This window comes from Diabrotica undecimpunctata, chromosome 10, assembly GCF_040954645.1.
Source record: "Diabrotica undecimpunctata isolate CICGRU chromosome 10, icDiaUnde3, whole genome shotgun sequence".
Classification (NCBI taxonomy): Eukaryota; Metazoa; Arthropoda; class Insecta; order Coleoptera; family Chrysomelidae; genus Diabrotica; species Diabrotica undecimpunctata.
This window is the reverse complement of record NC_092812.1, coordinates 79,044,705-79,072,571: the sequence shown is the minus strand read 5'-3', so window position 1 is coordinate 79,072,571 and position 27,867 is coordinate 79,044,705. Positions and strand designations below refer to the sequence as shown.

The following is a 27,867-nucleotide window of genomic DNA, read 5'->3' as shown; positions in this document are numbered from 1 at the left end:
ATAATTATCACGGCATTTTTCTCTAGAATATATAATAAACTTCTTATAGACAAAATCTATGTTTTTAACATTTTAAGATTGTTAAAAAAAAAAACAAAACAAAATCAGCTGTAAGTCTTCACGGATTTTTCATCAGCTACCCCTCATATACCCTTTAAAACCTTTAAATATCTGTATAAGATTTTTTTAGCTTTTTTTCTTCTTTGACTGGGGCACTAAGACAGGGTAGACAAAGTACAATGGAAAGGTGGGTTAATAGTCATGAAAGAAGCATACATTTAAAGGACAAAAATCAAAGAAGCATCCCTCATCTTATTTCATGAAAAAAGTATGTAGCAAACCCATCAACAAAATGTACTAGGGTCTGGTTACTAATACTAAAAGAAGGAATCAGAAATAAGAACATATCAACATTAATGGATAAATATAAGGTCAGAGAAACATTATATATATATATATATATATATATATATATATATATAAAGTAGTTAGGTATTATTGACTGACACGTTATGTAAAATAAAGTTTTATATTGAGATTGCAGTCATTAATAGGGCAGGAAAGTAAAACTCTTTGTTCTTTAATCAAGCTTTCGCAAAATTTATTTGCTTCTTCAGGATATGCTAAAATATGGTATCAGTAAATACAACGAAATTAGAACTAAATAGCATTGTATAAAACTAGTAAAAAAACTTACAACATGAGGTTAATCCATTAAATTTTCAAATTTGCAAAACATTAAAACTTAACTTATTTTAAAAATTATACAGTTATGTAAGTACAATATTCCAATTTAATTTAATTTTGTAAAAATTCATTTTGACATTGATTATGTTGATGTTTGATTTATGTCAGAAAGACACTCGTTTCTGTTTATTATATTTTTTGTTGTTGATAACTAGCTCTTGATTGTTATTATGGTTACGTACAAAGTGGCGCCAAATATGAATATTTAAATTTTTTGAAATTCTAATATTTATAGTCAGAAAATCTAATATTGGAAAATTATAGTATTAATTTTCGTAAGACAGAATGTAATTATAGATATTGCTTAGTTTATCAATATCAGTTTTTTTATTAACGCATTGATATTTATTTATGCATACCATTTCTAAGAATTCTCTTTTATTTAATTGGTTTTCGCGTCTTAATATATTAGTTTCATTGAAATTAAATGAATGATTTTTATTAATTGCATGATCTATTAATGCACACGTATTTTTATTATTTCTAAGGTCACTTTTATGTGATGTTAGTCTGCCTATTAGATTTCTAGATGTGTGTCCGATGTATGACTTATCACAATTTTCGCATGGTATTATATAAACTACATTTGAGCTTTCCATAATGCTAATAGGTGATTTAGTTTTTGTATACAATGATGCTAATGTTTTAACATTTTTAGTTGCAATTTTAATATCAGAATAGTTAGCAAAGACTTTAGTTAGTTTGGGTGTTAATGTTGGTATGTAAGGTAGTGATGTGAAAGTAAATTGAGATTGCACGATTTGTTGATTTGGTTCTCTTGTTTGATTCATGTCAATCATTCTATTATTAGGATTATTAAATAAAAATTTGTTAATTATTTTAATTGGGTACGAATTCTCTAATAAAATGTCTTTAAGTTCTAATAACCCTTTGTTGATGTTATTGATGTGTGATAATTTGACTATTCTGTTTTTTAAAGCCAATATCAAATTTATTTTCATATGAGGTGGATGTTGTGAATGATAATTAATAAATCTGTTACTAAATATAGGTTTTCTGTACCATTCAGTGCTTAATACATTTTGTGCATTACGTTTGATTTTTATGTCAAGATATGGGATGCTATTTTCTATCTCTTTTTTTTTTTTTTTTTTCACATGTAAATTGTAAATGTTCACTATAATTATTAAAAGTTTGTAAAGTTTCATTTATTTTGTATGCAGGTAAAGCAAGTATTAAGTCATCTATAAATCGTTTGATAAATGGGATATGAAAAGGCAACTTTTTTAAAGAATTTCTTATTAAATCGTCTACTACATAATTACATAATATATATAAATATATATAATAATCGTCTACTACATCGGACACACATCTAGAAATCTAATAGGCAGACTAACATCACATAAAAGTGACCTTAGAAATAATAAAAATACGTGTGCATTAATAGATCATGCAATTAATAAAAATCATTCATTTAATTTCAATGAAACTAATATATTAAGACGCGAAAACCAATTAAATAAAAGAGAATTCTTAGAAATGGTATGCATAAATAAATATCAATGCGTTAATAAAAAAACTGATATTGATAAACTAAGCAATATCTATAATTACATTCTGTCTTACGAAAATTAATACTATAATTTTCCAATATTAGATTTTCTGACTATAAATATTAGAATTTCAAAAAATTTAAATATTCATATTTGGCGCCACTTTGTACGTAACCATAATAACAATCAAGAGCTAGTTATCAACAACAAAAAATATAATAAACAGAAACGAGTGTCTTTCTGACATAAATCAAACATCAACATAATCAATGTCAAAATGAATTTTTACAAAATTAAATTAAATTGGAATATTGTACTTACATAACTGTATAATTTTTAAAATAAGTTAAGTTTTAATGTTTTGCAAATTTGAAAATTTAATGGATTAACCTCATGTTGTAAGTTTTTTTACTAGTTTTATACAATGCTATTTAGTTCTAATTTCGTTGTATTTACTGATACCATATTTTAGCATATCCTGAAGAAGCAAATAAATTTTGCGAAAGCTTGATTAAAGAACAAAGAGTTTTACTTTCCTGCCCTATTAATGACTGCAACCTCAATATAAAACTTTATTTTATATATATATATATATATATATATATATATATATATATATATATATATATATATATATATATATAATTATACATAATATATAAACACATACTACATAAACACTTAAAAAGTTTAGTAAGGCAGAAACCAACCAGGATTTGATTAGGAAATCCTTACTAGAAATTCTTAATTTTAAGAAATTTGATCGGGTACTCTACACTAACGCAACAAAGAGCGAAACGGGTTGCGCCGGAAAAGGTTGGTTGTGCGGTTACCACTGCGGAAACAGTCGTTAGTTGATGTCAAATACCTGCCACATGCAGCGTTCCACTGGTGAACTGTATGCTATTTACCAAGCCTTCAAACTCTATACAGCACCCAATTAACATATTCCCATCTGTACAGATTCCCTTGTCTCTATCCAGTCCATCAATAATCTATTTACTAATCACCCTCTTGTAGAAAAAATCCATGACACTTACCAATTATCTTATCATCCACGACATCCATATCACTATCATATGGATTCCCTCCCACATCGGTATTATGGGTAACGACAACGCCGATCGCTTTGCCAAAGAAGCTGCTGTATCCAATTGTACACCACATAATATACAAATTGCCAGTGACCTAAAAACTAGTTAAAAGAAACTCGTACGAAATTCCTGGCAGAATCATTGGAAAAAATCCACTACATTTTTACACCAAATAGATCAGACGATTGAGCGGTTCGTTATCCCTGGTACAACTAGAAATGAGATGGTTGTTGCTAGAAGATTGCGTATCGGTCACACCAGATTTACATATGGTCACCTAATGAATTCTACACCTAAGCTAATCTGTCACTATTGCCAATTTCCACTAAGCGTTCTACACATCCTTGTGGACTGCCCTCATTACAATAAACGACGCCAAGAACTGGGTATGAACACCAACAATCAGAATTTAATATCAAACCGATGGTGAATTATAAATTCAAAACTTGGCTTTTTCCGACAAGATCGAGGCCAAGTAAGGCACCTGTCAAATTAGTATAACAAAGAGTCAATTAATAAACTTCTACATTTTAAATAACCCCCTTATTTTTTAAAATAATCTTTTTTGAAAACGATTTCCGGAGTGGAAATCGAAACGTCAAATAGAAACTTAAAATATAATTTTTTTTTGCTATTGAGCCATACCGGGGAAGCATATTCAGCCATCGAGTATATAAGTCCGAGAGCGGATGATCTACGGAGGCTGAGGACCCCCATGTAGTGCCACATAGCTTTTGGACTATATTATTTGTCGTTTTCAGTTTTGCTGTCGTTCTTTGTAGATGTTCTTTAAAACTTAATGTTCTGTCCAGAGTCACTCCAAGATATTTTGGTGTTGAGTTATGAGTGAGCAGTCTGTTTTCAAAGTGAACGGAGAGTTTTTTGTTGGCTTGGGCATTATTCAGATGGAAACAGCACACTTCGGTTTTTGTTGCATTAGGCCGTAGCCTCCATTTGCGAAAGTATTCGTCAGCGTAGCCAAATTTCTGCGAAGTTGTCCCAGGTAGGTCCGCGATGCATACATTGAACAGTAAGGGTGCCAAAACAGATCCCTGTGGCAGTCCATTGCTGAGCTACATTTGGAATTGCCCATTGTGACTTGAAAAGGTCTGTCGGTGAGCATGTTATCAATGAGTTTAGTTACCATTTGCCACGGGATGGCACGGATTAGTTTGCAGATTAGTCCTTGTCTCCAGACAGTATCGTATGCAGCTGATAGGTCAATGAAAGCAAAGGATGTTTTTTACTTTCTTTGAAAACCTGCTTCGATATGTGTTGTTAAGGATAGGATCTGATCTGTGCAGCTGCGGTTAGGTCTGAACCCTGCTTGCTCAATAGGTATTAATTCAAATATATTTCTACCAATTCTGTTGTAGATTAAGCGTTCCAACAGTTTATAGACATAGCTCAGCAAAGCAATCGGTTGGTAGTTTTGGGGCTGATTATTTTCCTTTCCTGGTTTTAATATGGCTATAACGGAGGCCTTTTTTAGTAAATGGGGGATTTATCCTGATTATAACATATCTGTATAGAAATCAGCCAGCCATTTGCTTAGGATATTTGCCAGTGGAGTAAAAATTCTGGATTGATATTATCTGAGCTGGGTGCCTTTCCAGACTTAATTTCTGATATTGCTGAAATAATTTCTTCTTTAAAGTAAACTCGTCAGAGTATTCAGATGTAGGTGCGCATGCTGACTTTAGTATTTTTAGCAATTGTTTGACTTTGGTGGTGTGATCACGATCTCTAGGAGCTCTTGGGGTTGCTACAATGTGGGAGGCTACTCTGTTGGGAGCTATTGGTACTTTGTCTCTAGTTGGGAGTATGCTTTTTTGCTTGATTTACTAAAGTCTAATTTTTCTACAGTTTCCATAAATTTTTGTCATCTAGCTGCATTCAAACTGCGCAGTAGTTCGTCCGCAATTTCTCGGTCTTGACTTTCGTTGTATTCTTGGTACAATTTCTCACATTTTTCATCCCATACTGGGACACACTCTTTACGATATCCTCTGGGTATAGTTTTCTGCGCTGTAGAGATCACCGCGCCAATAAATCTGTTATAGTTTGCACGTGTTGGGGGTATCTATCCCAGACATTTGTCCAATCTTTCAGTAAAAGTCGCCCAGTCTGCTTTTTGAAAGTTCCACCTAGGTCGAGAAAAAGAAGATATTATTGGTATTTTGATGCCAATTTCTATTACGACTGGTCTATGTTGGCTATGAGGAAAATCTGGCAGTACTGTACGTGAAGCTGCCAGTGGTTGATTGTTTTCATTTGTGGACACAAAACATAGGTCTGGGTTGTATTCTCGCCTCCAGGCTGCAGATCGAAAAAATCCCCGATCTTTAGCGTCAAAGACTAAATAAGTGTCAGCCTCTTCGCTCTAGTTTATTAGAACCTCGCCGTTTTGATCATTGTGCCTATACTTTTAGAGTTCATAATGAGTGTTGAAGTCTCCAACATAAACTGAGGGGTGTGGGTGGGCGTGAATAAAATGCGGAATAAAATGCGTAATTTCGCAAATTTGTATAGTAACCGTATGAATGTTATTTATGTTTGATGTAGAACATAATATGTGTGCATTTTCTATTTTGTTTCGAACATAGGTTACAACTCCATAAGTTGGATGGTAAGTTGTACCCAATAAATCATAGCCATGAATTCTTCCTCTAGCGAGAATTTGTTCTTCGTTTTCTACATGGGTTTCCTGAATTGCGACCACGTCGATATTATTTTCAATGAGTACCTTTTGAAGGTACTCACATTTACTTCTACTAATACCTTCTATATTTAAATGGCAGAATCGGATGCTTGGTCAGAGTCCTTTTGTCGCTTGGTCCTGAGAAGGTCCATTTAAATTGTTGGTTGGAGGCATATCTAATATTCGTGATGTGTTCGTACCAGGAGATCTAGAAATTCTAGATTGTTTGGCTGCCTATTGAAAGAGGGCCGAAAGTCCCTGAAAACTTCCATAATGGTTATTTTAATAAGTTACAGGGGTGAAAAAGAAAAGAAAATTAAGTGTGATTTTTAATTTTAAATATCTCTTTCAAAAGTAACTTTTTGTTTATTGTAAGGGACTTTCGGCCCTTGGTAATAATGTAATGTTTCATTCTGTGTTTAAATTGTTTAAAAATATTTATTACTTTTCTCAGGATTCGTAAAAAATGAATGCATTTAAAAAGCATTGGCCCGAAATTTTGCACCTGATAATACCAATATTAAAGACTCACCTAGTATATATTATAATTTAATTAATTAATTATAAAAACATTTATTTCGTCACTGTCGGATATTAAATAGAAATAAACCAATGCGCATTATTCTTAGAAAATTAGTATTTTTATTATTCTGCATATACTATAACTTGCCGTTATAAGTAGTCTGGTAGACTAGAGGATTGCTTTATATTTTGGTCGGTATACTAATAGTAAAAGTAAAATAGAACAACGTCTTTTGAAATGAAATACAGATTGAGAGGGGCGTCAGGCAGGGCTGTCTCCTGTCCCCTACTTTGTTTAATTTGTATTCAGAGGAAATAATCCAGGAAGCACTAGAAGAACTAACTATGGGAATAAAAGTAAATGGCCGACCAATCAATAATATACGGTTTGCCGACGACACTATTTTATTAGCGGAACGTCTTGAGGATTTACAACAAATGGTTGACAGACTGGTAGAAGTCAGTGAAGAAAACGGACTGTTCAATAACACAAAAAAGACACAATTTATGGTAATTACAAAAGCCCAACAGCGCCAAGAAAACATGACAATACATGGAGAACAAATTAAAAAAGTTGAAAAATATAAATATCTGGGTACAATAATTAACGAAAATAATGAGTACACAAAAAAGATTAAGGCAAGAATAGGACAGGGAAAAAATTCTTTCAACAAACTGAAAAAAGTACTCTGCAGCAGGGACATTTCAATTTTTTTAAAGATAAGACTTCTGAGATGCTACGTGTTCTCCGTATTCTTTTATGGGTTGGAGGCTTGGACATTGAAAAAGATGTTTCGGACAGATTAGAAGCCTTCGAGTTATGGGCCTACAGAAGGATATTAAGAATAAGTTGGGTGGATAGAGTCACGAATGTCGAGATGTTGAGAAGAATGGGAAAAGATAAAGACGTTTTAAATACAGTTAAAGTCAGAAAAGTTGCTACATAATATAGAAGACCAGTCAGTAGAACAAATTTACGAAAACATAACGAGTAGCATCAAAGAAGCAGCAGAGGAGGCCATTGGACTAAAAACTAATTCCGCTAGTAAAAAACTTTGGTGGAATCAAGAAATTGAAGAACTAGTACTTCGGAAGAAAAAAGCATACCACAAATGGCTAAATACAAAACAGGAGTTGGATAGAGAAGAATACAAAGATATAAAAAAAGAACACGACAACTAGTAAACACAGCTAAACGAGAAATGTGGGACAAAAAATGCAAAGAGATAGATACATATATGGGAGGTAGAAAATGCTCAGAGACGTGGAAATTCCTGACAAAAGTTAAATCAAATGAAAAAAGAGAAACAAACATACAATTAATAACAACAGAGAACTGGATCCGACATTACGAAAATCTATTAACAGAAAACAGAGAGGAATATAGAGAAATGTCTCCAACTGAAATACACATACAGGGAGAAACGATAAACATCGATGAGAGGACTGTCATAAAAACGATACAACTACTAAAAAATGGTCGAGCTGCAGGTCCGGAGGGAATTCCAGCAGAACTAATCAAATGCGGTACTAACAAACTGTTTGAACGATTAACCTGGTGTATAAACCAATATCTAAACGGTGCACCAGTCCCGCATGAGTGGAAAGTATCCTTCATATCATCTATACATAAGAAGGGAAGTAAACTGGACTGCTCAAACTATCGAGGTATATCAGTAACCAGTACCTTAAGTCGCCTATATGGAAGGATACTTCGAGACATTATCGAACAAGAATATAAGGAACAAGAAGAAGAGGAACAATCTGGCTTTAGAGCGGGAAGGAGCTGCACCGATAATGTGTTTGTTTTGAAACAAATAATAGAAAAAAGATCAAGTACCAATCAAGAAACCCACCTTATGTTTATAGACCTTCAGAAGGCCTATGATACTGTACCCGCTAAAAAGCTATGGAAAGTTTTGCAGGAAACAAACATTAACCACACAGTAATTAACGCCCTTAAACAGCTGTATGAAGGATCAACGTCGGGAATAAAAATTGGAAATAGACTTTCAAAAAAATTTCCTGTAAACAAGGGACTCCGGCAGGGGTGTTGCATATCCCCCACATTGTTTAAAATCTACGTGGCGAAAGCACTGTATCAGTGGAAAAGAAAGTGCAGAGGAATGGGCATTGACCTGGGAGAAACTTGCCTATATACCCTACAGTTTGCAGACGATCAAGTCCTTATAGCCAACGATAAAGAAGACCTGACATATATGGCCAGAAAACTACAGGAAGAATACAAGAAGTGGGGTTTAGAACTCAATACACAAAAAACAAAATATCTCCCAATAGGCGCAGAACTATCCAACATTCAGATGGACACAACCGAAATTGCATTCTGCACTGAATATACCTACCTAGGAATTGATTTCGACACCACAGGCACAGACAATAGGGAAATTAGAAAACGAATAACCCGGGCCCGTAGAACAATTGGATGCCTTAACGGAGTTCTTTGGAGCTCAGAAATTGGTAAAAGACGAAAATACAATATATATGAATCTCTCATAAAAACCAGCTTAACCTATGGTACAGAGACATGGAGACTAACAGAAAGCAATAAAAGAAAACTCGAAGCAACAGAAATGGATGTATTTAGACGATCACTTCGAATATCTAGAGCAGACAGAATTAGAAACGATGAAATAAGAAATCGGATGGGGGTAGATGGATCACTGGCAACAGACATAGAAAGGAAACAACTTATATGGTATGGCCATGTTCAAAGAATGCCAGAAACAAGACTACCAAAAATCGCCATGAAATGGATACCACCAAATCGTAAGAAACGAGGAAGACCAAAAAGAACATGGAAGGAGGGAATAACAAAGGCAATGAGCTCCCGAGATTTGACCGAAGAACAATGGAATGATAGAAATTCGTGGAAATTAGGCATCGGACAACGACGCAAGACGTTTTGAAACCGATATATATATATAAAGTCAGAAAACTGCAATATCTGAGACATGTCATGAGGGGCGAGCATTATAACTTGTTGTAATTAATAATGCAAGCAAGAATACAGGGTAGAAGGAGTCGCAGAAGAAGACGCATCTCCTGGTTAAACAATTTGAGAGCTTGGTTTAACTGCACTTCTGCTGACCTCGTTAGAGCAGCGGTATCGAAAGTGCGAATTGCCATGATGGTTGCCAACCTTCTTAGAGGAGATGGCACATGAAGAAGAAGATACTTTTTCTTCTTTCGTCTTTTCCTCAGTATTTTCTCTTTCTTAGTATTTTCATGTATAAGTATAGAAAGTACAAAGTATTAAACAATTAAAATATGCAGTGTAAAAGTTGAGAACTTTTACCACCTGCGAAAGTTTTCCCAAGTTTACCATTTCTTTTCTCAATATCGTGAACTTCCTGCTAGTCAAAATCGATTCCTGGGTATCTATATAGACCACGTTGGGATTCTATGATATAGACCAATTTGCACGAATTACTGCTAACAGCTATATACACACCTATTACTATCAATGAATGAGAAATCTCCTGTTGAAATTAAAAGCCAAGAATTCAAAAATGGTCTTTTCTCCTGGAAATAATTTTGTTTAATAAATTTAATATACTACTTGGATCTGTCACTACATTTTCATCTATATAAATTATGAATTATTTCAACACTTTTGTTTAAATTATAACTATTTTGACAAGACGGTTTTACCGAAAACAACTTTGTAATATTTGTTTATCGAAAGTGGAAAATAACTTAAAACATCGAAACTTACCTAGTAATCTAACCAAGCCTTCAGACTTTCCTAATGCGTTGGATGATGTACATATATAACCTCCAAAGTCAGTTTCATCCAAGTTGAGGATTGTCAGATTCATCTGAAGAGAGTATTCGTTGATTATTGATTCCTCCATGATATATTTAAAACTAGGAATTAGCTTTTCACCTGCAAGAGATAAATTTTTAAGTACGTTAATTAAAATGGGAGTTAATTTTATTCAGATCATCTCATTTTCAATTATGAAGGACTTTAAAAGACACCATCTTCTGCTTCAACTGACAAAAACAAATGTTCCAAGAGATAGAAAATAGAAGATGCATGGCAACGTATAAAAATACGATAGTAATAGTACAAAGAACAGAAGAAAAATGGATGGATGACGGAAGATATTCAGGAACTTAAGGAGAAGAAAGGAAAATATAAAACACTACACAATAAATAAAATTTGTGACGACAAAGAAAATCAAGATAGTAAACATGACAAATTAAACCTGTATAAAAAAATAAAAGAAAACTCCTACAATAAGAAAAAAATAATACACCCTGCCAAAAACTTGTTCTAATCTCACAAATATTAGATGGGTTGAAATATTTTTTCTCGATTGGGAAAACTGCTACCAAAATTAATAGGCACCAGATATAAAAAGACAAACTAAGAAAATCTTATTGTGACCAATTAAATATCAAGCGATTCACTATTACACTATATTACAATTTATATTATTAAAATACACGAAAATACAGACAAATTTATCTTGATGTATAAAAAATGCGAAAGTGTAATTAAATGTGATTGTTAGTTTATTGTTTGAACAGACGTTGACGAGTAAGTAGTTTAATTCTTTCTTTAAACTGGTATCTTTGCAAAGAGAGTCTGTATTGGGAGTATGACGCAACGTCTGCATTTTCAACGAAACGAAATTTATTGTCTATTGTTCATTGTGTAACAACATAAGTCTATGGTTCAATAGTAAAAGGTGTTTTAGGTAAACACAATTTGACTAAATAAATCTGAAAAAAAAAGAAAACTGCAAGAAGAATATGAGGTGGCAGGTCTAAACATAAATATGACAAAATGTGAACAGATGAAACATGTGACCTAGTGTGGAAGACGACAAAATCAAAGGCGTGCAATCCTGCAAATATTTGGGGGTCATTTTCAACAAGAAGGGAAATAGCGCAGCGACCCGTGCCCTAAACTCTCTTCTCTGATAAAAAACAATTCGACGAAAAACCAAAAAACACATTTACGGTAGTATAGTCCAAAGTATTACACTTTACGGTTCGGAAGTATGAAACGTCACCAAAGCTAATAGAAACAAACTTATGACGACAGAAATGGTTTATCTGAGACGAAGCTGCGGTAGGTCGAAAGTGGAGAGAGTTAGAAACGAACAAATAAGAAACGAAATGAAAATGGAGCGAAATATCAATGATTACATAGAAAGAAAACAATTAATCTGGTTCGGACATGTAAAAAGAATGCCAGAGTACAGATGGCCTAGAAGAGTACTGGAATGGATCCCTCCTGAAATAAGAAAGAGAGGACGACCACGGAGAAGTTGGCGCAATGATATTGATGAAGCAATGGCGGCAAGAGACTTAGAACAGGCAACTGCGTATGACAGAAAAAGATGGAAATTCGAGGCGAAGAAGCGGAGACAGCCGTAAGCAATCCGTTATTGAAAAAAAAGGTTTTTATTTCACCAATAATACTGGGATGAATTTTTAGAAAAATTATTCGCGGATAACAGACCCGAATTGCAACTGACGCCGACATAGGAAATGGAAGGACCTCTAATCCTACCCACAGAAGTTAAACATGCGATAAAATGTGCAAAAGAAACAAAGAACAAAAATGCTTGTGGCCAAGACGAAATAGAAATTGATGTTTTTAAACTACTGGATAATAACAATATAAAACCACCTAAACATATTTTCAAAAACAGGAACAAGAAAAGACGATACCATACTAAAGGCAGAAAGAATAAAAGACTTACAGCATATATTAGACCGAGCAAATAATGTACGTAAAGCAATGGGACTGACGATAAATGTTCAAAAAACTAAAATACACATTTACTTAAGTATCGTCCAACTAGAACAAGTTCACCAGTTCAGATACTTAGTAAGTAGCACTAAATAAAAAGTGAGTTTCAAATATAGAAAGAAAAATACGAATTGAGCAGGCCAGAAACCTGTACAGTAAATGGAAGCAAATTATTTACAACTCAAATCTCGTTTAGTCGTCAGAATTAGAGTTATTAAATGCCCAGGTTGGTATGTCTTTCTGTATGGAATTGATTCGTAGACAATAAAATTTAAATATGAAATCCTTAGAAGCGTTTGAAATGGGGTTCCATCACAGTATACTCAGCATATCATGGACACAACACATAACCAATCAAGGAGTACTAAAAATAACATAAACATATTTCTAAAGTTATTAACAAGCAATAAGAAGGTTGACCTCGTAACTAGGCCACAACATAACAAATGAGAAATATAAATTACTGGTCATTCTATCGAACCTCGTCGTCCACTCCATCTACCACGATATTCATCATCTAAGTAACGTCTTACTGCACCATAATAGTGGGCTTGTTAAAACTTTATTTCCAAATTGCCAAATTCATGTGGATTACCTTCCAGAATTTCAAGAATTAATGGCTCAATTGCGATTTGTAACATCTTCAGATATATTTCTGTGTGGTTTCCCAAATTATTTCCAGAACATTTACTTTTTCTGGAAATTGAGTATGTTTTTCACGAAAGACGTGAGGATTTATGTCAATAAATCAAATTGTATGTGTTAACACTTCCATTGAGGGAAAAGTACTTTGGTCACTAAAACAAATTGTTTTTATGTAATCTGGATGTTAGTTAATTTTTTTGTTATCACTAATTGTTGATCGACCAGATCGTTTTACATCTTGAACACTACCTATTTCTTCAAACTTTCGAAGAAGCTTCCTCAAATTAGTCCTCGATATAGGGCGATCGGGGTACCTCTCATTCAAAAGACGTTCTGATGCATGGAAATTGTTTCTATATTCACCAATTATTAAGACATCTGCTACTTTGCGGCTACAGTACGTACCATTCTACTTATGTATACATATAAACGTCTCGTTAAACAATAACTAAACTACATATTCAAGGTATAAACACTTTTGCAAAATCTTAAGTAAAAACAACTGGAGAATTGGACAACGTCAACTTTTTTGATAAATAACCAGAGGCGGAAGTTAGAATCTTTATTAATTAAAAGTTAAAAAACTACTAAAAACTACTAAAAATTAAAATTATAGTTCCTTAAAAGAAACTTAAATTAACTAGGAACTTAAGGAACTATAATTTAAAAACTACTTAAATTATAGTTCCTTAAAAGAAACTATAATTTTATTATTTATTTAATTTATTTATCAAAATCAGCTTAAACCCCAACAAAATTAGATAATTGAATAGGTATAATAAGTATATTTCAAACGAGATATCACATGCTACAAGGTCCCATTTAAAATTATCGGTCATAGTGGCTCTGTAACGACATGGATCACCATTATGTCACTAGTTATAAAGCCTACATCTGTTTATTTCCTCACTCCAAAATTCACTATTATAAGTATAACCGTTCAAAACATACGAGACATACTAATTTGGCGAGCACTGTATATACACATAAATGAAATCAGGCATAACAAATGAATAATGACTTCTGGTCATATGTTACTACACGCACAGTTCGAAAAACATTTTCTTTTCACTAAAAGAATATAGAGAATATATTCCACTAAGAGAATGTTTTTGATTAGTTCTGAGCTTCCCTGTAGATTTCTGTGTTTTCTTCTTAAAACTAATATTTCAATCAAATTAGTTATGTTCAACCTATCCTTTCCTAGCCCGTTTATTTTTTATTTGTGTAGTTCGTAGTGATCTTGATCCGCCCGGTCTATTAGTTTGGTTCTACTATTTCTATTTTCTCCGGTACAAATTACTACACTTTAGCTACGTATAAAAGTTGGAGACTTTTAATCGGTCTTGCTTTTTTTACATCCTCGGTTCCGTTCTTCAGTTTTATTCATATTCAAGTTATTTTATAGACGCTGGAAACGCGTCTTTTACTCTGTTTCATTTGTAAATAGTTTATTTCGATGTATATTGTCGTAGCAAAACCTATTGACTAAATAATATTTGCTTATCAATCACTTAAGATTCGTTGAAGATGGTCCTGGTATCATTCTTGACTTCTATACCGATTTACTGATGCCCTATTTTGTTGAATTATCTTGCTTTTTATATGCATCTTAGCTATTTTTGTGTAACTGCACAACAATAAAAGTATCAAGCTGTTAAGTTGTTTCTGTGTAGGTGTATGTAATCTGGTTCTGGGACTTGTTTTATTTTTCACGCATCCTATTCCCACATTCTTTTCTTAAAAACGAATAAACTGTATATAATCTCATTACCAAAATAAATCTCATCATTACTTGTGTTGAATACCCTGTACGTGGTAAAATGTTAAAATTATGTGACAGTCCCGACATGATTTAGCTTTAGTGTGATATATGAAAGAAGCCCGAAGACCGTTTTCGGGCAGCGTAGTCAGTAATTTGAAATGTAGGTATCGGTCTGCGGTGGATAGTACAATATATGGGCCTACGTCGGTTAAGCTCGGCTCTAGGGAAAAGTGCTTACCGTTGTCCCGCATCCAGTGGTTCATGGCTTTCGGAGATGCTTCTACGTAGCACTGTACGTGAACATCACTGGTTATGGGAGCGGCTACTAGCTGATTTGATACCCTAATTAAAGGGTGGACTGAAACAAAATAAACAACCGTTAATTATGCGTATAATGTATCAAGTATTCAAGCTAACATCTAACATGCCTCTGACACTATTTTCTTGTGGCATGTCTTTCACTCAATATTTATATAATTTTCCATTTCCAATGCAAAAATCGTTTTCCAAAAATTTCCCAAATAAAAATTGAAATTAATTGGTCAGATCAATTAATTATCATTTTTTAATTCCGATTTTGTTTTAAAAGGTTTTCTCATTAGAAATCCTAGCTTCAATAAACCAAATTTAATTTTTATTATAATTAATTGTGCTTTATTATTATTATTATATTATATCCACTTATATAAGTTAGCAATATAAAAGTTTAATTTAAATACACAATAATAAACCAAGGGCCGTCGTTATTTTGGTTTTATAAGTATTGCCTTAAAACAATGATTTTACAGAAGTCCAAGTACGATATTTTCAGCTATAAAATGTTATGAAGTTATAATTATATTAGTCCAAATTAAGGTAAAAAATTAACAAATTAAGGTCAAAAAGGGTAAATTTGTGCGTTTTTCGTATGTCAGCAAAAAGTGAAGCATTTGAAACAAATTTGCGAGGAGTAAGAAACTTAAGTCGTATCAAAACCGTTAAAATAGAGTTTTTTAATGTTTCCATCCTTATTTGTTGCTTTGAATATTTCAAAATAAGTAACAAATTTCGGATTGTTTTATAAATGTTAATAACTTTAAAAAATATACTTAGAACCTTGACACTACATGGGATGTTGGGACTTAAATTGGGTGCTTAAATTTTAAATATGTTAAAAATTTCAAAGCGATCTGTCAGATAGTTTAAAAGTTATTTTATTTGTTTATCCCAAATTAAATGTTACTGAAAAAAATAAACAAAAATAATTTTAAATATTTCAAAATCATTTTGCAAAAATATGTCGATTTCTGCTTATAAACAATATTAGAATAACTTTTTAACTTTGGCCTGCAGGAAAACTATTTTTTATATTTCGAAAGATTGCATTTTTTTACATTTAAAAAAACAAAAATTGTCCTATGACTATTTGTGACGAAGTTAGTCCCTTTAACTTCACAGCAGCTTTGTTTATAACAATTAAAAGACATAATTAGCGTCATTTGAAAGAAAATACTTTTGTGGAATCGTCCACAAACATTCAAAATGTGGTCTTCAAAATCTTCAAAATCTTTGAAACTCGTGGGAGCGGTGGAAGGGGAAGGGGCTGTTAATTGTATCTGTGGTTCTTGTTTATGGATTTTGACGTTTTTTGTTTTAATTTGTATAGACTTTCTGCTTACATTAGGAATATGTATTATTTAAATAAAAAAATTTTAAGTAACTCATCTAATTTGTTTAAACAATTATTTTTTCAGTTTTCTATTTTTTAATAATATTTTAGGTAATTTCTATTGAAAAACATAAATATTTATGATTAATACCTATATACTTATCCTATTTAATTATTTCTGAAAATGGTCTTGGCTTATGTATTGACTTGGAAATAAAAAATTTCAAATAAATTGTTATAAGCAAAAAATTTGCAAGGTTAAAAATGGATTTTTCTTATTTTTTTTTTATTTTTTTGATAGAATAACTCTCTCTGGTTGAGTTTACCGAAAGTACAAGCTGATTATAGTCGCGAATGTCAAAAATGGAACAAAAAATTTCGGTTTAGCAGTGTTGACATGTTTTTATAATGTAGATGCTATATGCTTCAAATATAAAAAGATAAAGCTTTAGAAAAGTACATTTTGTTCATATTATGTTATGAATTTTGCAATTTTTGATTTATATAAAACAAGAATAAGTAAATATTTGTTTCTTTGGAGATTAATTGCAGTTAATTATTAGAATTTTTTTTTGGCACTTATCCTTTGATAGATTAAGGAATAGATTTGGCAATCGTCAAATTAGCAGCTTTCATATTGCAACAGATGTTTACAATTAATCTCGAGAGAGATAAATATTTACTGGTTATTGTATCATATAAATTAAAAATTTCAATATTTATAAAATAGTATAATCGATATCTACTTTTTAAAAGTTTTCTCTCTTTATATTTGAAGCATACAAGATATGTGCATTTTAAAAACATCCCAACACTGCCAAACCGAAATATTTTAATTCTTGGTTTACATTTGCGGCTATATTCAGCTTGTACTTTCAGTAAACTCAACCCTCTCTCTTGCTTATGCTGCTCGTAGCATTATTGTAAATTTATTTTTTTCTGACTTTAGATGTTTATTAAAAAAAAAGTGGTTTGAGATAAACAAATTCAATAAAATTTAAAAGTGAAATTGAATACCTATTAATCTAATTGATTCATTTATCTGAAATTTTAACAAAATTCTTAACGTCAGGGTTGTAAATTATTTTATACAATAGTTACTAACATTTATTGAAACTGAAAAATTCGTAAACCCAAGCTTACCGTATTGGATCACCATTATTTTAAACCTTTGTAGACGACTATTTCACTATATTTCAATGCAAAAGTCGACAAGAGAAGAGCTGGAACAATAATGGGAGATCAAGGACTAGGGGAACGTAACGATAGAGGAGATCGTCTAATACAATTCTGCCAAGAACAAAGTCTAATAATCACAAACACGTTCTTTAAATTACGTATGACACGGTTACATACATGGCGCTTACCATCCGATAAACCGTAAAAAGTGAAAACCGTAAGAAACCAAATCGATTATATAATGATTAAAGAGAGATATCGTAACACCATCAAATCAGTTAAAACATATCCAGGAGCAATTTCACATCAGACCATAACCCACTAATCGCTAATGTCACGTTTAAGCTTAAACGCATTAGAAAACCCTAAAGAACTCCAAAATTAGATGTTAAAAAACTGAAAGAAGCTGATATAAACAACAAACTCCAACAGAAAATATACGAAAACTTTGATAAATTAGATATTAACACCTACGAGATAAACCAACAATGGGAAACATTAAAAAACTACCTTCTCGTTCTATGCAAGGAGATATTAAAAGAACCGATAAGAAAGAGAGACAACTGGATGACCGATAGAATGGAAATACTCGGCAGAGTGGACCGAAGAAGACAAGCCAAGAACAAAGACAGTCACAATTACATAATCATTAACAATGAAATCAGATAAAACAAACTTACTATGAGGAAAAATGTGAAGAGATAGAAGATCTTCATAACAAATACGACCTATTCAACCTACATAAAAACGTTAAAATAATGGCAGGGCTGAAAAAAAGAAACCACAACGCAACTCTTTTAGATAAAAGTTGAAATACTACGATAACTACTGACGAAAAGCTAAGACGATGGAAAGAATATATGGAAGAGCTCTTCGATGACGAAAGAGGAAACCTACAAGACATATCTTTCGAGGACAGAGAAACAAGTATAGAAATTATAAAGAAAGAAATATTGTATGCACTAAAGAACACCAGAAACGGAAAAAGCCCGGGGCTAGATCAACTACCTATTGGTATCCTTAAAATAATAGAAAATGAGTACATGGATGTCCTCTAAAAGCTCTTTAATAAAATTTATCAGACAAGTGACATACCCAATGAATGGTTGACCTCAACATTTATTTGTCTCCCAAAACACAAAAATGCTAGAGATTGCACCGACCACCGCACCATAAGCCTGATGTCTCACACACTTAAAATGTTTTTAAAGATAATCCATAATCGCATTTACCAAATACTTTATATGGATATTGAAGAAACCCAATTTGAATTCCGTAGAGGCGTAGGTGCCTGTGTAGCCCAATTTTCGTATGTCCTAAAGGTCTCAGTTACTTCATATACCCTATAAAAATCTTAATTTGATATATTTTGAAATCTATACAATTGTAAAAATCCCCAAAACCCTTAAAAACCCGTGTTCTGTCTTTTTCAAGGTTGCATATCTGCATAAAATTTTGAAAAAAATCAGAAATATATTTTTTATTAAATACAAAATAACAAAACGCATTTTTATGTTACGTTCAGATGTACACTCAACATACTCTATAAAAAATTTACTTTCAAAGAGGTGCGCCAACTGCAACGAGCAAAAAAATGCGTAGATTTGGTGGATGTTCTATTGCCACCAATAATGTTATTAGAAAAACGAATGTTGGGTTGTATTTACCGGTAAAGAGGAAGTATAGGCGATGTGCACATTGCTCCACCCAAAGCAAATGTAAAAAGATCAAAAATAGCATATTAGTGAGTGTAATGTTGGTCTGTATTTAGAATTTTTCGCAGAATTTTGTAACACTGGGTAGATTTTTATTTTGAAAAGTCACTATTTAGAATTTGTGGTAATATAATTTTATTATATTATATTATATTTATAAATATAATTTGTGGTAATATATGGTAATATAAGTTTGTAAATTTCCCATTTTGGTTTGTTTCGTTATTAAATAAATAAATATATATATATATATATATATATATATATATATATATATATATATATATATATATATATATATATATATAAATTTTTTTTTTGAAGCATTTTTGTGATTTATGTATATTAAGAATCAGTAGCTATACCTATGGCTAGCCACCAAACTTTAGATGTTATGGTTTTGTCAGGACGGTTAGTGGCACATATAAAAGCCACCTAATAAAAACTTTGTGATAAAAATTTAATTAAATTTATAACTTTTTATAAAATAACATTTCATTTAAACCAGATTTTACTTAGAAATCCGAAAAAAATAAGAAAAAATTTTTTGCGCGCTAATGGCTAAAGGTAATTCACATTCTATAAGAAATAAAATTATTTGAATATATTGCACATATGTTAAGATTTCAGCCTTAATTAACTTTTTAACAACAAAACTAACAAAAATATTTGTTAGTTTATGATAATATTATTTATTATCGTATAGTAGCGTAACTGGTTCAAAATTGTTAAATATTGCAACAAATAAATAATAATATACAGTAATTTAGAATTTATTTAATTAGAATCCGCTTTTACGTGACATGGCTTATCTATCGTAAATTGTTGAATTACTGTAACAATGAACTTGAAAATAGTGGTCGTATACAAATTCTAGGAAAAGTAGCATTGTAACAATTTGAAACATCATAATTTCATCCACATTTAATTGTTTGTACCTAAAAATTATCATAAGTAATAGTGATTCTAAATTTAGTTTACCAAAATGGCGACAAAAGAGGTTAGTATTAGATTTAACATAATTTTACTTTGTTTTATAAATTAATGTCAGCTGAACTACTAAAATTGGTTGAAGAATCCGATTCAGATGTAGAAGTGTTTATTGCATCTGATGATGAAAACTCTGTCCCACAAGCAGATACTGAGAAGTCCGACATGCAAGAAGAATTTATTATAGAACATGCAGAAGAATACGACTCAGAAGAGCACATAGAGAATGAACATGAGTCTTCAGGTAACATTTTGATATCTAAGGATGGAATTGAATGGAGTAGTGATCCACTGTGTAGTTCTTAAACAAAATCTCGTAATATCTTACGACAAAATGATGGGCCTGCAGCTAATAACAATTTATTTACGCCTAAACAAATATTCGTGGGTATAGAGTTGTGTTATAGAGGTAACAACTTTTATCGGAACGACCACATCGAGCGTCATAGACGAGAGATGGTTCTTGATAACTAACTGGTCCTCATAAAACAACTAACTCTCACTTATGGCTTCACGTGCCACACCCCGGGCAACTGCATTGGTTTGCAGGCTAAACTAAGTGAGGGTAGCCAGATATGGCGAAAATTCCACCGACCGATTGAGAGTACAAGCTATCCCACACTTACTGACCAACGGCTTCGGGCGGATGAGTTGGTAAGTGGAAGGGCACTCTAATGTCCTGGCGCTAAGTAAATGGTCAACGGCATAAGGATGCAGAAGGCAAGGAGAAACCACTGCATTAAAGATCCAATTGAATATCTCTAGTACAATGATCATGGCAATGAGTACTAAAAGGAAAAAAGAAACTGATCATCGGGAATCGGAGCCCAAGATCCAGCAGGGGAGAAACAGACAAGGACTTCCAGGTGGTTAACCGACGAATCCCTTGTCAAACATCGAAACAAGACAAAGTAAAATTATCAAAGGCAAAAATAGGTTTGCCAGTTTGATACATGCCAAAAGCATGTATCAACCTGGTAAAATGCATAACATCCTCCAAGAAATAAGAAGAATATATATATATTAAAAGTAAGAGAAACATGGTGATCCAACTCAAGATACCTTTCGACAGAAACCGGTACCTTATATTACTCGGGAAACATTGACAACCAGCATAGACGTGGAGTAGCGATTATTGTCGATGCAGAGGTCAACAAGTCAATAGAGGGTTTTGTCCCAATCTCAGAAAGAGTAATGCTACTACAAATAAGGACATCACATACAAAACCAAATTTGATTCAAGTATATGCGCAAACGACGAATACAATAGAAGATGAAGTAGAAACATTCTACCAACAAATTGAAGATGCACTGAAAATGAAAAAAAACCGAGAAATCACGCTAATTATGGGCGATTTTAATGCAAAAGTCGGCAAGGAAAAAGCTAGAACAATAATGGAAAATCAAGGACTAGGGGAACTTAACAATAGAGGAGATCATCTAATACAATTCTGTCAAGAACAAAATCCAATAATCACAAACACGTGCTTTAAATTACCTATGAGACGGTTATATACATGGCGCTCACCAGTAGATAAACCGGAAAAAGTGGTAAGAAACCAAATCGATTATATAATGATTAAAGAAAGATATCGTAAGACCATCAAATCAGTTAAAACATATCCAGGAGCAGATGTCACATCAGACCATAACCTACTAATCGCTAATGCCACGCTTAAGCTTAAACGTATTAAAAACCCTAAAGACTTTAAAATTATATTTTAGAAAACTGAAAGAAGCTGATATAAAAAACAAACTGCAACAAAACATATACGAAAACTTTGATAAACTAGATACTAACACCTACGAGATAAACCAACAATGGAAAACATTAAAAAACTACCTCCTCGTTCCATGCAAAGAGTTATTAAAAGAACCGATAAGAAAGAGAGACAACTCGATGACCGACGAAATATTCGGCAGGATAGACCAAAGAAGACAAGCCAAGAACAAAGACAGTCACAATTACAAAATCATAGAATGGCAAAACAAACTTACTACGACGAAAAATGTAAACAGATAGAAGATCTTCAGAAAACCACAACACAACTCTTTTAGATAAAAATGGAAATACTATGATGACTGAGAAAAGCTAAAACGATGGAAAGAATATAATGGAAGAGCTCTTCGACGACAAAAGACCTAAAGAGGAAACCTACAAGATATATCTTTCGAGAAAAAAGACACAAGTATAGAAATTACAAAGGAAGAAATATTGTATTCACTAAAGAACACCAGAAACGAAAAAAGCCCGGGGCTAGATCAACTGCCTATTGATATCCTTAAAATAATAGAAAATAATTACATGGATGTCCTCTTAAAGCTCTTTAATGAAATTTATCAGTCAAGTGACATACCCAATGAATGGTTGACATCAATATTGATTTGTCTCTCAAAAAAGAAAAATGCTAGAGAATGCACCGACCACCGCACCATAAGTCTGATATCTCACAGACTTAAAATGTTTTTAAAGATCATCCATAAACGCATTTACCAAATACTTGGTATGGATATTGAAGAAACGTAATTTGGATTCCAAAGGAGCGTAGGTACTCGTGAAGTTCTCTTTGCATTCAACGTACTAATCCAGAGATGCTTGGATGTGAACCAAGATATGTACGTCTGTTTTATAGGTTACAACAACGCTTTCCATAAAGTGTGCCACAAAGAGCTAATGGACGCCCTGAAAGCAAAACAATTATAATACAATGACCTTCGAATTGTAACAAATCTATATTATAAACAGCAAACACACATACGCATTAATTAACACACATCACAAGAGTTCGAAATTAAAAGAGGAGGTCAACAGGGGTGTGTATTGTCACTACTATTCAATGCATTCTCTGAAGAAATTATGAAAAGAGCTCTTGAGGAAAAAAACAGCAGCAATAAAGGTCAATGGAACAGCAATTAACAAAATTAGATATGCTGACGACACTATCATAAAAGCAGATACCCTCCAAGATCTAAAAAAGCTAATAAACAAGATTAATCAAAAAAATTAAATTTATGAAAGCACGAACAAACTTCAATAAAATAAGAAAGGTACTTTATGCAAGAGAACTGAAATTACACTTGAGAGTTAGGCTGGCAAGATGTTATATTTTCTCTATTCTGCTTTACAGGATAGAAGCATGGACACTTAACGCGTCGACTACTAAAAAGTTGGAAGCATTTGAACTGTGGGTGTATAAAAGAATTCTGAAGATATCATGGACCAAGCATGTAACAAACAACGAAGTCATAAGAAGATTCCATAAAAGAATGAAAATATTGGAAACCATCAAGACAAAAGCTGCAATACCTGGAGCATATTATGCGTAATGAAAGATACAACATACTTCAATTAATTATACAAGGGAAAATCCAGGGCAAGAGAAGTAAGAAAGAAGAAGAATTTCATGGTTGCGTAACTTGAGGGAATGGTACGGATGCACCTCAATCGAACTATTCAGAGCGGCAGCATCTAAGATCAGAATAGCCATGATGAGTGCCAACCTCAGTCATGGAGATGGCACGTAAAGAAGAGAAGAAGACGACTCTGTCCATAAGCAATATTTTTCACACTTTGTCTATTAAAACTTCCTTGATCTTTCAAATGATGTTAAGTAGGTTTTTAATTGTTATAAACAAGCCATGAATTCAAAAAAAGTGATTAACTTCGTCTCGCATTATTGTAGGATGACTTTTTTATTTTTTTGATTTGTGTAAAAATATCAGCTTTTTGACAATGAAAAAATAATTTTTCTACGGCCAGTAATAAAAAAATTATTCTTATTGTTTTTAAACAAAAAATTCAACTTTTTTGCACTTAAGTTTTGCAATATTGGAAATGGTTATTTATCACTTCTTTTAAATTCTTCTGATTGAATAACTCTTTCGTTTGCTTATGCTACCTGTAGTATTATAGTAAGTTAATGTTTTTCTGACTTAAGTTATTGCAAAAAAAAGTTGTTTCCTATAAACAAATCGAATTACTTTAAAACCAATTTATTTTAACCGCATTTTAACGCTATTATCACCAACTTTCCACAAAATATCACCGTTATGCGTTTTAAGTAACAATTAGCTACAAAATCATTCAAAATGCTTTAGCCCAGTTTGGTTATACAAAAATCATCGATTTCACGGCAAAATGTTTTGCAGATATCTGAAGCTTTTAAGACATAGGTGGGGGTTACTAGATGACGAATAGATAAAAAGATACTCCTATTTTTACCTTGCGTTTTTTTTAAACAATAATTTATGGTCAGAATTTGATTTTTTATCTATAAGTTTTTCTCTTATAATTTAAATAAACAATATTTATACCATATTTTTATATCAAGAATATCTTTATTTTCCCGTTTTTTCAATTAAAATTGATAAATAATTTACGGAGATATTTGCAAAAAAACAGTTTTTTTGCACTAATTTATAAATTTAATTAATTTTTTTATTAACAAAATAAAATGTTATTAATACGTTTCAACATTGAGGAATTACCGTCCTATAAATTTATACGAAATTTCTCCCCGATCAGTTAAATAGTTTAAAAGTTATTCAATTTGTTTATCCCTGGGACTAATTATTTAAACTATTGAGCTTGCCCTATGCATGATGCTAGACATATTCAGCAAATTTCATAGGATTCTTTAAGACTTAGACTATCTCAGAAGTTAAATGAATATTGAGTTTTCATCGAAATTATTTACAAAATAAACGTTTGAAAAAGGGGTATGTTTTTTACTTATAAACAATTGTAATAACTTCTATATTTTTCAAGCTACAGACTTGTACGTACTACCATTGGATAGCTGGTAAAAAAGCTCACTTTAAAAAATAAAAAACCTTCTATGACCAATAGGAACGAAGTTAGTGACTATTTTTAAAAAAATCATATCTCCATTGTTTATAAACATTAAGAAGTAAAATTTGAATAAATCTTGAATGAAAATCTAAACTTTATATTCAAACTTATAGCTATAAATAGTCTGAGATAGTCTAAGTCTTAAAGAATCCTATGAAATTTGCTGAATGTGTCTAGCATCATGCATAGGGCAAGCTCAATAGTTTAAATAATTAGCTTCAGGGATAAACAAATTAAATAACTTATAAAATATTTGACTGATCGGGGGGAAATTTCGCACAAATCTAAAAGATGGTAATTCCTTGATGTTTAAATGTATTAATACCATTTTATTTTGTTAATAAAAAAATTAATAAAATTTATAAATTAGTGCAAAAAAACTTCTTTTTTGCAAATATCTTTATATTTGAAAGTCTCGTTCCAACCTTTGCTGGAGACGGTCGCATAAATTTGTTTTTCTAGTACAAAAATATCTATTATTATAGTAACCAGTTCTTATTGGAAACTATATCGTTAATTACTAATATTAATTATCAGTGTTGTAAAAACGCAAACAAAATAAAACAAGTGCTATTTCCAAACGCCAAATACCGGCAAATAAAAGTCATAGGCGTATCATAAATAATTGTTCGTGATGTATAAAATATTTAATCGTGATACAGGATGGACATAGACAATCCGTTCTTAAATTCAAACAAAGTGAGCAGATCTCCGCCGAGAAGTTCAACTTCAGAAAAACACATTGCTAATCTGCAAATAACTACCATGCAACAACCATCGAGCAACAGAACCTTGTCTAGCGAACAACAAAGGAATGAAAATTGCTCAACCAATATAGTACTCCAAGAGACAGAGTCAACTAAGAATCAACATGAACAACCAGCTAACTCTTTTCTTTCTAATCATGCTTCTTCTTCTTCTTATCTACCGTCACAAATATACATCGCTAATCCACAAGATAGCCAAGAAAACAGAGATCAAGAATGGAAAACTTTTCAAGCCCACAAACGAGCAAGAAATGACAGCCCTGGAGGTGATAAACAACTAAAACAAACAATAATGAGCGATTACTGGCTCAAAGCACCCACACCAACGTCTAATAGATTTGCTAGCTTAGATGAAGTACCTGATGAGACCAACCAAACCAGAACTGATGCAGTTAAAGAAAGTATTCAACCCCCACCCATATTCGTTTCAGATGTAGGTGATATACAACCTCTTCGACAATTGTTAGAAACAATATCCCCTCTGGGATATTCCATCAAATGTCTCTATAACAACCAAGTAAAGATCCAGCCCTCAACTTCTGAATATTACCGAAACATAACCACAGCACTCAATGAGAAAAATACACATTATTACACCTACCAAACAAAGGAAGAAAGAACATTCCGAGTTGTGCTTCGTAATATGCATCAGACAGCAGACAAAGACGCTTTAGTACATGAGCTAGGATTAATGGGAGACGAAGTAACCAACATAGCTAATATATATAAGAATGGATCCAAAATAGCGCTTCCGCTCTTTTATATAGAATTAAAAACTAAGCCAAATAATAAAGACATATATGATGTGAGAGCACTCCAGAACATGATTGTGTCCTTCGAACCACCATATCCCAAACGTCAGGTTCCCCAATGTACCAAATGTCAACGCTACGGTCACACACAAAAATTCTGCCATATGCCTCCAAGATGCGTAAAGTGTGCAAGTAATCATCTTACTTTACACTGTCCACGAAAAGAACGCAGCAATAACGTAAAATGTGTACTTTGTATGGGAAACCATCCGGCCAACTATAAGGGCTGCAGCGTATACAAACAAATACAAAAAGAAAAATTCCCCCAACTCAGAAAGAATCAAGAGACCCACAGAACAGACACCCATGAAACCAATAGTCAAAGAGTAACCCCTGGTGTTTCTTACGCTCAAAAAACTTCAGAAAATAGTCAAGCGGATGAAATCACAAATCAACAAACTAATGTCGGCTCAAACCATTTAACGAAAATCGCCAACCTTGAAAACCTGATGACAAAACTAGTAGAGAGAATGGACACTATGCTTAATCTTCTTATGTCTATGATTTCCAAAATGCACTAATGCAACACAGACTTAAAATAGCCGTCTGGAACTCAAATGGCCTAACGAACCACATCCAAGAAATAAAAATTTTCCTCGACGAGAAGAAAATTGATGTTATGCTTGTATCAGAAGCTCATCTAACAGACAAAAACTATATCAAAATTCCAAAATACATTGTCCACTACACGAAACATCCAAATGACAAGGCACACGGTGGCACAGCTATTATTATCAAATCTAATATAAAACACCATGAGTTAAATAAGCTCAGCGAAAAGTACCTGCAATCAACTAGCATTGTCATCGAAGACTGGCTAGGCAACCTTACCTTATCTGCGGTCTACTGTCCTCCTGGTCAACCAATCAACGAAAACAACTTTAGCACCTATTTCAGTTTTCTTGGACACAAATTCATAGCAGGAGGAGACTTTAACTGTAAACATCATCACTGGGGCTCTAGGGTAATTACAACAAGGGGTAGACAACTGCTGAAGTCAATAACAGGAAACAACCTACAACACATATCTACAGGAGAACCAACTTATTGGCCTACAGATCCAAATAAAACACCAGATTACTTAGACTTCTGTGTGATTAAAGGTATCTCTCTTAACTATT

At 32.5% G+C, this 27,867-nt stretch overlaps 1 protein-coding gene across 1 annotated transcript in view; it reads right to left on the bottom strand.

The window, feature by feature from the left end:
* The window catches only part of LOC140451778 (lachesin-like), a 652,628-nt gene that overhangs the window by 68,490 nt on the left and 556,271 nt on the right, over positions 1–27,867 (bottom strand). Inside the window, exons 7-8 of the mRNA XM_072545633.1 lie at positions 15,022–15,141; positions 10,318–10,488 (exon numbers count right to left, since the gene is read on the bottom strand). Coding sequence (XP_072401734.1) covers positions 10,318–10,488; positions 15,022–15,141 — 291 coding nt within the window. The remainder of the gene's footprint in view (positions 1–10,317; positions 10,489–15,021; positions 15,142–27,867) is intronic.